Genomic DNA, 15,118 nt, shown 5'->3' with positions numbered 1-15,118 from the left:
GCTGGGACCACATCCTCAGAAACGATGAGCGAAGATGGTTGAGGAAGTATGAACTGGTGCTGCGGTTTGGGGAAGGCCTCGAAGGGGACTGGCGATGGCTCCCGGGCGGGGCAGATCCCCACGTACTAACGAGAAATGAATGAAGGAAGAGAGGAGAAGAGAAGAGGAGAAGAGAGGGAAAAAGGGGGGTAAGGGTGGGGCATGGAAATGAGAACAGCGGGTATTGGAGAAGGGGGCATTTATAGTCTGAGGTCGGTAGGGTCGTGAAGGAGGAGTGGTCCCAGTCCTGAAATTCAGATGATATTTCCACTTATAATGCTGACCCCAGTTCACGTTCACTCAGGTGGTGACCTCCTGGCTGATCCAAAGTCAGATGTTCAAACTGACTTCGAGCTTTGGAATTACCGACCGAGGAGAGAAGACCCAACCTCTGGTGTAGAGATTTCTCACAAGTCCAATTCCATTGCTTCCTAACATGGCTAGTTACTTAGTTAAATGAGCTGATGAAAAGCAAAATTGGGGGCTTTCAAGGTTGCTTTTCATCAAATACCATCCCTCTTCTTACTCCTGGCACAGACGGTTTACAACTCGACTGCGATTTAGTCTAAGTTGGAAACCATAAAGTGAAAATCAAAAAATTTCCAGCAACAAAAACCAAGAAAAAAAAAAATCTTATGAAAATAGCATGCAGAATAGCATTAACGCATCAGGATAATCCATCTTTCCACTTCAATGGGGGATTCCAAGGTGTTCCACGGCCAGATCACATATATAACTTCTCCATTTGGTTCGTAGTCCATCCCAGGGTCTCCTACATTTCAGGCATACCTGCAAAACATCTGAAGGGAGGCAACCAGGAGGCATGCTAATCAGATCTCACTCTGAGCTCCCGCCGAATGTCGAGCTCTTCATTCTACCTCTAAGTCCACGCATCCTACGGAGGAAGCTCATTTCAGCCGTTTGTATTTGTGACCTTCCTGGTACAATGCCCACATTACTGCTCACACCTCAGCAATCAGGTCTACCTCACCACTAACGGATAAGGTCCCAAGATCTTTCATTTCCCTTGCTTAGGACAACAACTCCACCCATCCCAGAGGGAACACTTTATAGTTATACTTGTAGTTTATAGTTTGGAGGTGCTGCCTTTCATCCCAGCTGTTTCACACCTGGCTGTCACGCCCGGATGAAGCACGAGACGAGATATATCACAAGCAGTTTAACTTAAAAATCACTTAAAATGACACACAAACTTATTAAGATGCCAAAAATAATATGCCAGCGCCCGCAGTTGGTCCGTTTCTTTTTATAAAAAAAGGCGAGTGTGGACTTGGCATTAATTAGCACAAGGTGTACTTCATCCACGGACTCATACAACTTGTACTGTGTGCAGTATCGCATTAATACAAACAGAGGGCTGCTAAACTTTAATGCAATAGTTTCAGCTTGCAAAAACTTTTCTGAACATGCACTTAGACTATGATTGCAAACAATAATTCTATCAAACATGCCTGCAAATCTGATACCTGGAACTAATGGAGAAGAAGAGTCGGACAGTGCTCTGTGGGTTTAAGCACTTAACATCATCCGATAAATCCAATAAACCTTCGTGTATACCCTCATCATCCTCAGCGTAACTTCCCCCCCCTTTCATGTAATCAGATATTTCATATGTTTGTATGCTTGTAACCTTGCCCCCGAGGCCAGCAGCGTTCCCAGCCTAACCCGACCAGATGCTGTGAAGAGTGAGGTCGGCACGGCATCTCCGGAGCAGAGCCGAGGGTGTGACGCAGGGAGAGCGCGGCGTGAAGGAGCCTCCAGCTCTGCTTATAAGACACAGCTTTTTCTGTGTCTCACACTTTTTATTACAGTTTTACACATTTTGCTCATTACTTGAAAGTGTAAAACATCAGAGCCAATCAGAACCAAGCCCGAAAACAAAATGGCCCCTCAGCCTGACGATTTCCTTCTACCCCAATACTGCGCAGCCCTGACAAATGCTCTGCGCTTGTCTGATGAAGTGCCTGTGACTCTGTTGCAGCTGGTTGTAGGAGTCACAATGTGTATGTCAGACTGGATTAGCTCAGTGACCTTTGCCCTCAGGCTCGGCGAATCAGCATCATGCGCGAGCGGAGCAGCTTCAGCACAGGAAGCAGACAACACAGCGATCAACATCGCTGCCGTGACCGCTCGCTCCCTCCTCCAGCTCTCTCTCTCTTTTGGCTGATAACTCGCCCGTTAACTCGTTTTGTGCCCACAGAAAAGCTTCCAATCTCAAAACCAGCACAGAAAACATCACAGAAAGCGCGTGTTCATGTAGAAATGTAAATATGGACTCCCAGGCTGTGGTAAAGAGAGGAATAAATGACTGGTGACACGTTTATTTGAACAGACTAAAGTGCAATCACAGAACATTCAGCTCCAACGTTAAAGCAAGGTGACAGGTGAGGTGAATATGGCTCAACGTCTCTGCTCGCGCTGCTGGTGCTAAAAAACAGAGGAATATTCAATATGTGAAGAGCTAGTGCTGCTGCTAGCCAATCAGATCACACTATGCAAATATCCTGAGCATGCGAGGTCATCATTGCTCAAAATAAGAAGAAGGTGGTCATTGCGAGGAGTCATCATGTTGCCTTATGAGATGTTTAAGCGGTCGATTTGTTGATCGTACCAACAAAGGTACTCCTCGCGAACATGAAACGCTGCCCTTACTCAGGCGTCTCAGTGTCAGGAAGGTGGGTCTCTTTTATAACCTGGTTCTATCACCATAGCAACTACTGCTGAACACATAACCTGGGCTACAGCACCTCATGGGTTCAGAGTTTCAGTTATCAGTGCCACATTTCACTGACTGCTGTAAGATGTATTCCATTAGCAGATAATATATACACACTTACGCCCTGCTGAGCTGAGCATGAGTGAATGAATGAATGAATCCATGCAGCGCAAACTCAATCCACTGCGTAGCTGAGCAAAGTGACAAGAATCAGCTGCAAAACACAAACACGGCAGTTTGCTTCCTGTCACCTGATGGACAAACCAGGTGATGAATGCCAGCAGCACCTCTACCTAGCATGGGCTTCAACCCTTTTTTTCCCTTTTATTTAACACACGAGCACCAAAGGACACCTTGCGTAGGGACAACAACAGGCCAGTTTGGGATGAGAATGCTTTGTTAGCTTGACAAACAGGATAAGGGAAACTTCCTTACCCTCCTAACTCCTCAGATGCAGCAAGCTGCATGGATTCACTGTGTTTTTATAGTATTATGTTGGAGTTTTGAGCTCTGTTCAACTTCACCTTCTGCACCCGGGTCACCTCCTTCCCGTGCTTGTTTTCACTCATTTATGTTTTCTATCCTCTTTTCTTCCTTTCATTTCTTTTTTGATGATCCACCTCGTCATCCTTACCTCTCACTGTCCTTCCTCCCCCTCATCTTTCTTTCTCCCCACATGTCTTTTGTTCTTTTACCTCCTTACTTTTCTCCTTTTCCTTCATTCTACTTCCTCTCTCTTGTTTCTCTCTGTGGATCTAAAAGATGTTTCTTTCCCTGGTTCTACTGACCACATCTCTCTGCTTCTCTCTCCTCACCTTATGTTTGTTTATCTCTTATTTCTTCTTTATTCCTATCTCTTCACATGCTTTCTCTCTCTCTCCCTCTGTTATCTTCTCTGCTTTGCCTTGCCCTCGTTCATCTTCCTATCCCTCTGTTTTCTCTTCTCCTCCCCCTCCCGTCTCATCTAATAGCCTTCTGTCCATCTCCTCCCTCGTTTATCTTCTGCCCTCTGTATCCTCTCCTCTTTCTTTCCCTCCACCCATCCTCCTTTCTGCTTCACTTCTCCTGCACCATCTCATCTTCCTCCCCTCCTCCTCCTCCTCATCGGGTTCATGCCATAGTATGTTTCTGTTTACTTCCTGTTTCACTTGCCTCCTAGTCCTGTTTGCATCTTTAGATGAGTTTCAAATAACGTGGTCAGTTAGCTTCAGGCTAACCGTCTCCCCAGAGGAACAGCTACTTGGAGTTGGGTGATGGTCTATTTCTCTCTGTCACACGCACACACACGCACACGCACACGCACACACACACACACACACACAGTACTGTCATAGCTGTGTCACTCAGTGTCCTGCTCTCAGCGTGGACAGTCAGCACTAACGCTTCGCCTTTCTGACATGTCACACAACAGTCCACCACACGGCACCAGCAGCAAGATCCAAACACACGATGAGACACACTCATACCATCTCATCACGCTGAGGCAGGATCGAAGAGCAGCAACATGAAAAATGAAGCCAATGAGGAAGTGACAAAAACTGCAGTTCCTCCACTGTCCACTTGAGGCTGCCTTCAGCTGTGAGTCAGTCCTTATAGGCTGTTAAAATGTCCAAATTCTCAGCAGAAATAATCATGTTTATAGCCTGATATGTGAAAAAAATCCCTGCTTTAGCCTGTAGGGCTAATTTCCTCCTTCACATTAACTGTGCAGGGGTTTTATTCAGTTATGCATTCAGATTTCTCTAAGGTGTAAAGTTAGTGGGTGCTACGACTCACAGGAGTCACAGGTGGATGGTGACAGCCTGTGCGTTACAGCCTGCCTGCAATATCTGTGCTTCTGTTTGAGTGAGTGAATTTTTCTTCATTAGCATTAATTAGCAGATCAGCAGATGTGCTGTGCACACGTATGAATGCAGCTTCCTGATCAGTACCAGCTAATGCAGCTTGCTTGCATTAGCTGGTAGCTTCACAGTCCGGCCTCTTGTCTAAATATGGTCACTTCTGAGTGCCGAGGAGTCTCGACTAAGGACACATTGACACGTGGAGGTATCACACACAACTTCAGTATTTATTAGCAACTAATGAAAGGTTTGGAAATTACAAACATGAGATTTCACTTTAGACTTTAGGTCATTTTATTTTAAACAAGAAAAAGTCCAAAAATGGAGCCAGAAAGTTCAGCAGGAGCTACAGCTGACATGACAACATTGCTCTAATGAGATTATCCAACAACCTTTCCCATATTGGAAGGGAAACAGTAAAACAAGCAGATATTGTGTATGAGTGAAATGAGACCTAAAATATAACTGTTGGTAATGGAGAGATTGGTTGTTTCTTTCCATTTCCTTTGCAAACTGGTGATTTTCTTTCTGTGGTGCCCAGAAAAGCCTACTCCACATGCAGTAGTTAACATGTTTCTATCAGCCTCCATCCATCTTCAGTCAAAAAGCAGAAATTCTCACTGAGGTCTCAAAGTGCAAGAGGAAGAAATAAGTCAAAGATTCAACTTTAAAATATGAGAATGCGGTCTGGAGCCAAATGACAGAAAATAGGAGGTAATTTCAGATGCATTTATAGCGGGATGATGAAGTTACTATAAACTAACATGCACGGGTACTGCAAAAGCGTAAATGTTTCTAAAGATGGAGTGTCTACTACCACCGAGCACGTTTTTACTTTAGCTAAGGACAGTTTAGTGAGAAAATCTTTGCATTTTGTCTCCTTCCACTGAAGTTTAACCCGACCAGCAGATCATTTCTGCCTCCGTCTGAGAAAAATATTTGCAGAACTAAAGACTCAGCCTGCTGTTTATTTGGACTCTCAGGTGAGACGGGAACAAAATGAAGCCCAATCTCATTCCGTCTTTGTTGTTTACATCCTCAAACAGCTCGAAACAGTCAGCCGAAGTATGAAAAATCATCAGACAGATTCGACTGTGAAGAACATTCAATAAAGTGATAACTAAAGGTTGTGAGGGACAAACTGCTATGCTGCATGATTGACAGGAAAGTAAAGAGAGATTGATGTTTTCAGCTCTTCGTCGTGATGAAGCCAAAGCTTTTCACACATGCATTTTTAGCCCCGAGCTCAGCTGAACCTCAGGATGCAGAAAGCTGGAAACTGCAGCCGAAGGTCGTATACTGGGGGTGATGGATGATTTTGCACATGGTTAAAGTGGGACTTTTAATGTGACAAGCAAACAAAGGCATACATTTACAAATAATAATAATAATAAAAAACATATGGAAAACAATGAATATAGATAAATGTCATAAAGCCTGATCCGTCGCCACCTCACCGAAACCTAGCCCATGATTGTGATGCTGCTCTGATGGGTGATGCTTACATCACATCATTAACCCGCTCACTGCAGCGTATGCTGTGTCCCTTCAGTTCAGGCACCCACACCACTGGAAAAAAATTACATAAACAAGAGCCCATCTTGCAACTGCATACACCAACAATGAAGCCCATCAACACAGCAAGCAAAAATGCTACTGACTTCTAAATAGTGCCAATCAGCACTTATTGAAATGACCCTAATGCGCCAACTGTAATATTTCCTGAGCCAAACCAAGTAGTTTAAGTGCTCCAACTTTAACCAAACACCTGGAACAAAACACAAACTACAGTTTTGGGATAAATCCACTTAACACTACCCCCTGACACCAGACTGGGGTGTCAGGGGGTAGTGTTATCCACACATGTGCAACAGCAATAAGTGCAATACTCTTTATGGCATCGTTGTATTATACTCATATTGTATATAGCATTTGTATTCTATTTTATTCTAATCAATTGTATATAGTATTTTATTTAATTTTATTCTATCCTATTGTGTACAGTATCTTATTGATATCTTATTCCAGTGCTTTTCTCTAATTTTTCTATGCAACTTTGCACTGTCCACTGCTGTAACAAAAATTTCCCACGCGTGGGACTAATAAAGGTTATCTTATCTTATCTTATCTTGTCTTATCTTATCTTATCTTGTCTTATCTTATCTTATCATGTCCTGCCACCAAACACACACAGCTTGTTACTGAATGTTGGGCAATAATTCAACAGTTCTTACCTAATCTGTGAAAATAAGTGTTAAGGACCTGACCATCCAGATATTCTGTAAATCTGACTTTCTCATTAGCCATCGCAGAGCTGTGTTTGCTCTGCTGGTAAATAACAGAGTCGTTGGATATTAAACCAATGAGGGAGTCCTCATTTGTGTGCTGTTGTCTCCGCATGTCAACTTTCAGAGTAAATTACAGTGTCAGTGTCACTGTTTCATTGCTGACATTTATTGCTCCAATCCAGCTTTGCTGTGAGTCAGTGGTCAGTCACCATATGCATGTATGCAGCCTATATTTTCTGGATGTTTTCAGAGCTGATTATGCTTTCATACAACAATATTATATTTACCCATCTTCATATCAGAAAACATTTCACAGCATTTATTATTCATACTGCTCTTCTTCATATGGGTTGTGAAAAAATTACAACCCAACACATGTTACATCATCTGCACAGCACCCCCCCTCCATGGAACATCTTCCCAGAAGTAACGCATTGCTCCTCAGAACATCTTGAAACTGTGCTACATTTATCTGCTATGACTGGCAAACCAACAAGGGGAATATTCACATCTCTGTAACCCCCTAATGGTTACTGAGAGAAACCAAACAACTGTCTGTTAAAACTCTCTTTTATACTTCAGGCATTACCAGGCTCAGGGTGAGTGGCCCTGACTGGTTCAGTGGTTCGTAATCACACTCAGTGTAACCATGAACTCCAGAATCAAATCACACCCAGCCAAATCCACGTCTCCCAGCTTCACAGCGGAACAAGAGAAACTGTTGACTCACCCTGCGTCGCTGCTGTTCCCACAGATTAAGGCATCCTTGGCTCCCTCCACCTTGTAGAAGTTGTCTAAAATATAAAAAAAAAAAAAAAAAAAAAAGGAAAAAGGAGAGATTTAAATCTGAAACTAGCTTTTGGAGAATCCTCCTCTTCCTCACCCCCTCTCCCCCCCTACTGAGCTACACAGGTGTTTTCAGTCATCGTGTTGATTAGGCTTCTCCTCAGGACTACGTGGGCGTTCGCTGACATGTCCCTCTTCCTCCTGTGTGCACTGCACAGGAACTCCTCTTCATCATTCTTACCTGATAGAGACTGCACTAGCTGAGATGTAATGAGGATGAATAATAGAGTGAAAGATGATACTGTACTTAAGGTTTGCGAGACCTTTACAGCAAGAGACAAATCTTTGCAGAAAGAATATTAAACTTTTTTGTGAAGCTAGTTTCAGCCATGTGTTCACAGAAGAAAAACAAATGTCAGACTGTATAAAAACTGGGTTTGTAATTGTGCTAAAGTACAAGATATTTTTAAGAATGTGTTGTGTCGTCTCCTGTTGGAGGGAAATGGTGATGTTGAAGCTGCTAAATGGAATTCAGGGACCATTTATTTTGTAATTTAGTCCAGTCTTATTCCTAATGTGGCATGTCAGAATATTTTTGGTGCTTGTCATCAGTCGAGGTTGATTTCTCTGAACCCTAAAGTGGACCTGCTCTGCTGTTCTTACTTTCCTGCCATACACTGTACTGTTAAAATGATGGATGCTCATAGTAAATATGTGAAACTGTTACATAATGACGTCAGAATACACAGAAATAAGCCCTATGAGCCAAAACTTCATGCTTCTCTAAATGCTCAGTTTCAGCATGCAGCAACTTCCAGGTTGGAAAAATGAAGCCAACAAGGAAGTGCCAAAAAACTGCAACTAACGTTGACTTGAAACGCCAGCAGTGACTCAATGCCCACAGACTGCCATGTTAATGTTACAGCAGGAATAAACAGGTTTACAATCTGATACAAAAATGGCTTTGTCACCTATGCATAGTTTCTCATTTCATGACAACTCTTACCTCTGTGAATTTTCTTATAACGCCACCTGGATACTAGTATTAGGGGCGTGGTCACTCTTCCTGACAGAGGTCATCTATGTTTAGCATGTCCTTTTTGTTTCCATGTTTTCTTTGTTTCATTTATGTCTGCTCATTTCCGTTTTTCCTGTTTTGTTTTTGATTTGATTGAATTTTCTCTTTCTTCTTGTTTTGAGTTTTATTTCCTCCCCGTCTGATTGTTTTGATCATCTTCACCTGTGTTTTGTTCCCCGCCTGTCTCCAGCCCTCTGTCCTCCAAGTATATGAATGTCTTCTCCTTTGTTTTGTTTGAGTCTGTTGTTCACCATCATGTTTGTCCTGGTTTCTAACCTGTTCCCTGTTTGTCTCCATGGACCTCAGTTTAGTTTTTTCTTCCTTCTGTTCGGACACACACTTTATCCTGCCTATTCTGTGCACAGTTTTTTTTATATCTGTTCAATAGAACTTCCTACTGGATCATGGATTTGGATTCCCATCTCACAACATTAGACATATTATAGTAATTTTAATGTTTGTCTGGAACAGCTCTCTCTTGCAAATGAGACATTGGGTTTCAGTGGGACTACTTGTAAAAATAAAGGTTAAATTACACTTGTGAATAGATGAAATATGTTCATTTAAAATCATAACATTCCAAAAGTCAACATGTGGCGACACGACATCTACATCGGTCTCTTATATACCACCTCTGTTTATTTATTTATTTAATTATTTTTGATGCCGCACAACATTAGTTAATCATTTTGGAATCACTTTTGTCAGGTAACCATGAGAACTGAGGTCACAAAAACCAATGAGCTGCATGATTAATCTGCACACATTTATCCACATCTGTGCTACAATAAGCTAGCTCTGTTGGAATATCATTTGTTCCTCATAAAAACTTGAAATGTTCAAACTTCATCAGGATTCAGGTGAGCTCCGTCAACTCGTCCTGACTGTTTTGTGTCGGTGGAAGTTTGTGCTCACCTCCCACTCACTTCTGTCTGTCTGTGTTACAGCACGATCAATAAACTCATCAAACTCAGATTGTGTGTTTTGGCGTGGTTAGACAGAGTCTGAGCGGGAGGTGGTAAAACCATAACCATTAGAGCAAACACAGTTTGCTGAGCAGTTATTCAACACTTAGATCTGACCACAAGCCATTTCCAAGTACATTAATACACTTTAACGTCATCACATGGAGTACTTCGGGTGTTCCTTTGTGCCAGACTCGCTTGAGAACAAAAGTATCTGTCATAACAAGCTCAAAAGCTTTTAATGCATGTCTGCAGGAGGAAAACAAGCGCTTCTTAACTTTAGCTGTGGTTTGAGGATACAGCAGTCCCTCCTGAGGATGGAATTAATGTATTTAACCTTTACCATTCCTCTTCTAAACAAGAGGACTCACTGAAGAACATAGCTTATAAATATCTGTGAGCTCGAGGAATCAAACAAACCCTTAAAAAAATAACATAATGTTGGTGCCAAGTAGATAAGTGTTATACAAACACATGGATTAGCCACAGGGACCCACTGATTTGTAAAGTACCAGACTGAAGCCTCAACTATAGCTTTGCCACTGCCATCTGTCCTAGAACCGTCATGGTCCTGGGTCTGTGACCCAGCGTTTAGAGTTTATTTTTGGTTCTTTCCTCTGTATGACGATGATGATTTAAGTTCAAGCTTTGTACGGTTTAGTCTTGAGTTTAGTTCTTTTAGTGTCTCTGAGTTTATTTGTATTTCAGATTCATTGTTCTTGTCTGTTACGTTCCTTTTGTGTCTTTGTCTCATCCCTGTGTCTCCTCTGAGAGTCAGTCATATGCTTTATTTATGTCCTCTGTCATGTCTCTGTTTATTCCCTCTATGTGTCATGTTGGTTTTTCCTTCTGTTCATGTATGCCTCGCTCTCTCCATCTTTCTCCTCTGCCATGTCAGTCTTCCACGTCAAGTTGTGTGTCTTAGTCTGCGTCTCAGTGGGTTTCCTGTCTTATTTTGATAGTCCTTGGCTCATATGCTTGGGTTTAGTTTTGCTTCCCCTGGCTCTGTGTCTAATTGTTCCAGCTGTGTTTCCCAGCCGTCTCTACTGTACTAATCACCTGTCTGTGTATATTGTGTCAGTTTTTCTTTGTCTTTTGGCAGAACATCAGTTCACCTCCCCCCATATTCACAGTGGTTTTTCCCAGTCTAGTTTTGGTTAGTGTAAGCCTTCATTGCCCTTTATTTTGTATCATTGTCTGATCTTCTATCAGCCCTTAATAAACAGCTTGCATTTTGTTAAGATCAAGTTCTGTCTGCTTTTGGGTCCTCTCTTCAGAAATGTGACAAGAATGTTGTAGAAAATTCTAGAATTTCACTCACCAAATCTGGAACACAGACCTTTTTGACAATCTTTTAAAACAATTGAATGCACAGTCGTGTTATTTGTCAGATTGTTGCATTAAAAATACTTTCAAAAGGCACCGACAACACAAACATGCTCAGCTAGCAGCCACCTGAATTGAATTGACTTGAACTTAGAAAAACAAAAATCATCCCGGATACAGTTCCTATAAAGATCAAACTAGCTAGAGACCAAAATGGATGTTTGCCATATGCTGTAAACATGCTTTCTGCTGGGAGTCTATGAAGACTGACTCACTTTTGAATCCAGGTTCAAGTGGCATTAGAGGAACTGCAGGTCTTTGCAGGTCTGTCAGCAGCAGCTCCTACATTTTTACTGTTTTCAAATGCAAGACAAAGACCAAAATCTTCGATAAAATCCCAACAAACAGCATTCAGAGCTTTCACACAAGAGAAACAAGGGGTGTGGTGGAGAAAGAAGGTGCACTGCTGTTCACACACTCCTAACATAGACAGTGTCATTAAACTGGACTCATATTTTAATTTTCACCAGCAAATTCTGGATACAAACCACTTCACTGCAAACAGAATCACTGTTATCACAAAGGTAATGTAAAATTACAAAGTGCTTTCCCTTGAGTTCATATTAAAAACTCAATAAGTGCATTTTAACAAGTACAATTTTACTTTTTTTAAACCATAAACCACGCTGACAGCACTGACCTTTGAGGGAATGGGGACCTGAGGAGCCACAGATGGAGAATGCCATTTTATTAGTAGCTTCATTCCATCAAATTTTACCTTACCCTCTTTGCTCTGCTGATACAATTTCACACAACCCACAATAGACAGACACTCTTACAAAACCCAGCAGTACAGTAGTCAGCATGTCCCCTGCACCAACAGTTTAACAAAGAGCACGAATTTGTTTTGCCATTCTGGTTTTTGCTGTTGCACGAAAGGTAAGTGTCACAGTAAACCTGCGTCTGTAGAATATGTCATGGAAAGCGATATTTCAGCATGAAACCAAGGCCAAACATCTGAAAATGTGATGTCCTCGTTTTATTTTGCGCCACATCATGTCTACAGAGGTAGTTTTTGTTTGGTCATTAATGCAAATATCTAATCAGCCAATCACAAGACAGCAACTGAATGCATTTATGTGGACATGGTCAAGACGACTTACTGAAGTTATAACTGAGCATCAGTTGGAGCGTGGCATGGTGACTGGTGCCAGACAGCCTGGTCTGAGTATTTCAGAACCTGCTGATCTGCTGACATTTTCCCACATAACCACCTCTATGATGGCACAAAGAAAAAAAAATCAGTAAGAGTCAGTTCTCTGGTTGAAAATGCACCATGTCTGACCCTTTGGACACACGGCTGGCTTTAGGTTGTTTACATATTCATTGCTTAAACAGGAAAACCATTTTATTGTTGGGGTTTGGTGGTTTGGTTGTCTGGAAACGTATATCAGAGTAGCAGCAGTTGTACTTTTATTGTGAAAAGCTGCTCCTCTGCGAGCCGAGCAGGGAAACTGTGCCGTGAGTAACTCTGTAGAGAAATAGTGACCTTAAATGCTGGCTTGACATTTTCATCCATTTGCCTTACGAGAACAACTGTACAGGATGCTCATCTTTTATTCAACACATAATTCAGACCACACTCATTTAACTCTGGCCATTAAAAGCGATTACATAACATTGCAAAAGAAAGGACTAAACAGGAGGTCATTTTCTTCAATCCAGTCCCACAGCCAAAGGTGTAACACCTGTGTTTGTTTCACAGCATTAGGCTTCACAGTTCTGACGTACCTCAGGTTTTGTTTTTCATATTCTCTGCTGGCTTATGCAACAGCTTTTACTTTCTATGTTACTGAATTCCACCAATTTTTTTATTAGTTTTGTTATTTTACTTTCACCTCCACTTGTAAGTATTGATCAAAGCGTTTGAAACCCATTTTAGTGTTTCTGGAATGAAAATCTCTAAAACTGAACTAACTAGAAAAAAATACTGTAGTTGTAGAATTTGAAATAAGAAATATGTTTAGTTCATTGTCAGGTTAAATTTTCTGCGAAATCAGCCTGATTAAATTTCTTTACATCTTTTTTGAGAGTGTGATATTTACGTGAGTGTAAATGAAGTCTTTGTATTGTACTACCTGATCTGAACGTCTTACATTTTGCTGCTGACAAACAGAAGCCATGTTATTTAAAATAAAATCACCAAATTATAATAATGGCGACTTTATGTGGATGTGGTTAAAATAGGCTTGTGAACACGCAGAAGGTGAGCCATGCAGACTGTACGAAAACATGAAAGGATGTTTCTCCAGGTCGTTCCTGGTGTGTGAATTATTGATATTGTTTTGTTTGATGAAAACAAACATTTATTCTGTAAGTTCTTTAAAAGTGAATAATGTGCCATCAAAGCACCAACCACTAATATTGGCAAAGTATTAATTAAACAGCCACAAATGTTCACATCTTCAAATGTATTTACATCATAGCGATCTGTCAGGACAAGCAAGGCAAGCAGTGCTTTCCCTGTGAAATCCAAATATAGGCAATTAACACGTACAAATCATTTCTCTCTTTGCAGCTGCAAACATTCTACCATCGCCTATTAAATTAATTCTGTAAATTATCACCATTATGTGGCCTCAGTTGTCTGTGGAAGCTAGCGTAACTATGGGGCCCTTGCAAACTTTAGTTTCTGTCATTTTCCATCTATGTTAAAGTCTGCGGCTGGTAAAAACGCAAAACCAGCAGTTTCTGTGCTTACCGACCAGACCAGAGATCATTCTTATTTACTTATATTGTCAATAACCTCTTTAGTCTTTGATAGGAGGCTAACAGGAGACCAGTATGCTAGAGAAGCTAACCCTGACTTTGCTTTCCCTGCTCTGAGATCAGTTATAATCTTTTCATTACACTAGCAAAAGCTCACACTTTGGTCAACGATGTGTATGTACACATAACATAGATGTAAAGTTGCTATTCTTTTTGAGATTAGCCACGAAGGAGAATAAATATAATTTTTAAGGACTTTGAGTTTTATAAAAATAACCAACTAAATATCCAGCTGCACTATGCAGTCATCTCTTTTCTTAGGTTTATGTCACCATGAAGAAAATGGATGGTTTGGTTTTGGAAAAGGTATGGTGTAACATGCCACATATTTTAAAGAGATAAAAGACTCCTTAAAAAAAAAAAGAAGTAATCATGCCTTTTTACAGGCTTTATTGTGGAAATACTGTTCTGGGGACCAGCGGAGCTATTACGCAGTTTTCCATGGGGCCAGGATGTCTTATAGCATTTCCCTGAGAGTTTTCAGCAAAACAAAAAGAAGCTGGTGGACCCCAAGAAGCAGTGTTTAAACACCTTAAAAAACAAAAAAAACCTTGACTTGTCAAAGAGAAACAAAGCATTTTAGCATTTCAGTCTACAAAGACGACAAAAGCCTTGTTCTTCTTTCCATGACGGTGGCTGCGCACATGCAAACTTTCTCCTTTCGGCAAACAAACAGGTTGTGTGGCGCTTGTGTTTGCCTCTGACCGTGTCTGACCGCTGCAGCACCAAAGGCACTTAAGCTTTTTAGGAGCGCAGCCATTCATTTGTTATCAAGTACATCTGAGAGACTGCATCCCGGCTCGCCAACAAAAAAACTTCTGAAGTCTGGAGTGCTTTTGTTCACGGGTTCAAAGTAACCGCGAGGCCTTTTACGCAACACTTAAGATTAGCCACTGAAGCATTTTATTCTCATACAAAGCAGATAGGAGCAGACATTACCTGAAGTTCATCGTTCAGATTCCACACTCCCCCCATATGTATGCATATTAGCCTACGATCTGACATTTAATAAAGGTTTTTTTCTGAGCGACCCCCATCTGGGAAGATTTCACTGAGCTGCAGGAACTTGGAAAATTGTCTCTGTGGGATATTGAGAGAGTGGGCTTAATTTCATTTCTTTTTAAAACTCGAGAGCCGCAAATTACTCTGTCAAGTCTAAACACACGTCCACCCTCCCCCCGTGCTTTTTTCATCTGCAAGAGATAAATTTACAGGAAGAAAACCTGCAG

The 15,118-nt window shown here is 41.4% G+C and overlaps 1 protein-coding gene across 1 annotated transcript in view; it reads right to left on the bottom strand.

The window, feature by feature from the left end:
* The window catches only part of LOC134634810 (sodium channel protein type 5 subunit alpha-like), a 172,257-nt gene that overhangs the window by 138,010 nt on the left and 19,129 nt on the right, over positions 1-15,118 (bottom strand). The window contains exon 5 of the mRNA XM_065471659.1: positions 7,636-7,699. Coding sequence (XP_065327731.1) covers positions 7,636-7,699 — 64 coding nt within the window. The remainder of the gene's footprint in view (positions 1-7,635; positions 7,700-15,118) is intronic.

Source organism: Pelmatolapia mariae, linkage group LG9, assembly GCF_036321145.2.
Source record: "Pelmatolapia mariae isolate MD_Pm_ZW linkage group LG9, Pm_UMD_F_2, whole genome shotgun sequence".
Taxonomy (NCBI): Eukaryota; Metazoa; Chordata; class Actinopteri; order Cichliformes; family Cichlidae; genus Pelmatolapia; species Pelmatolapia mariae.
Note: the sequence above shows the minus strand (reverse complement) of the source record. Positions and strands in the feature narration are given on the sequence as shown.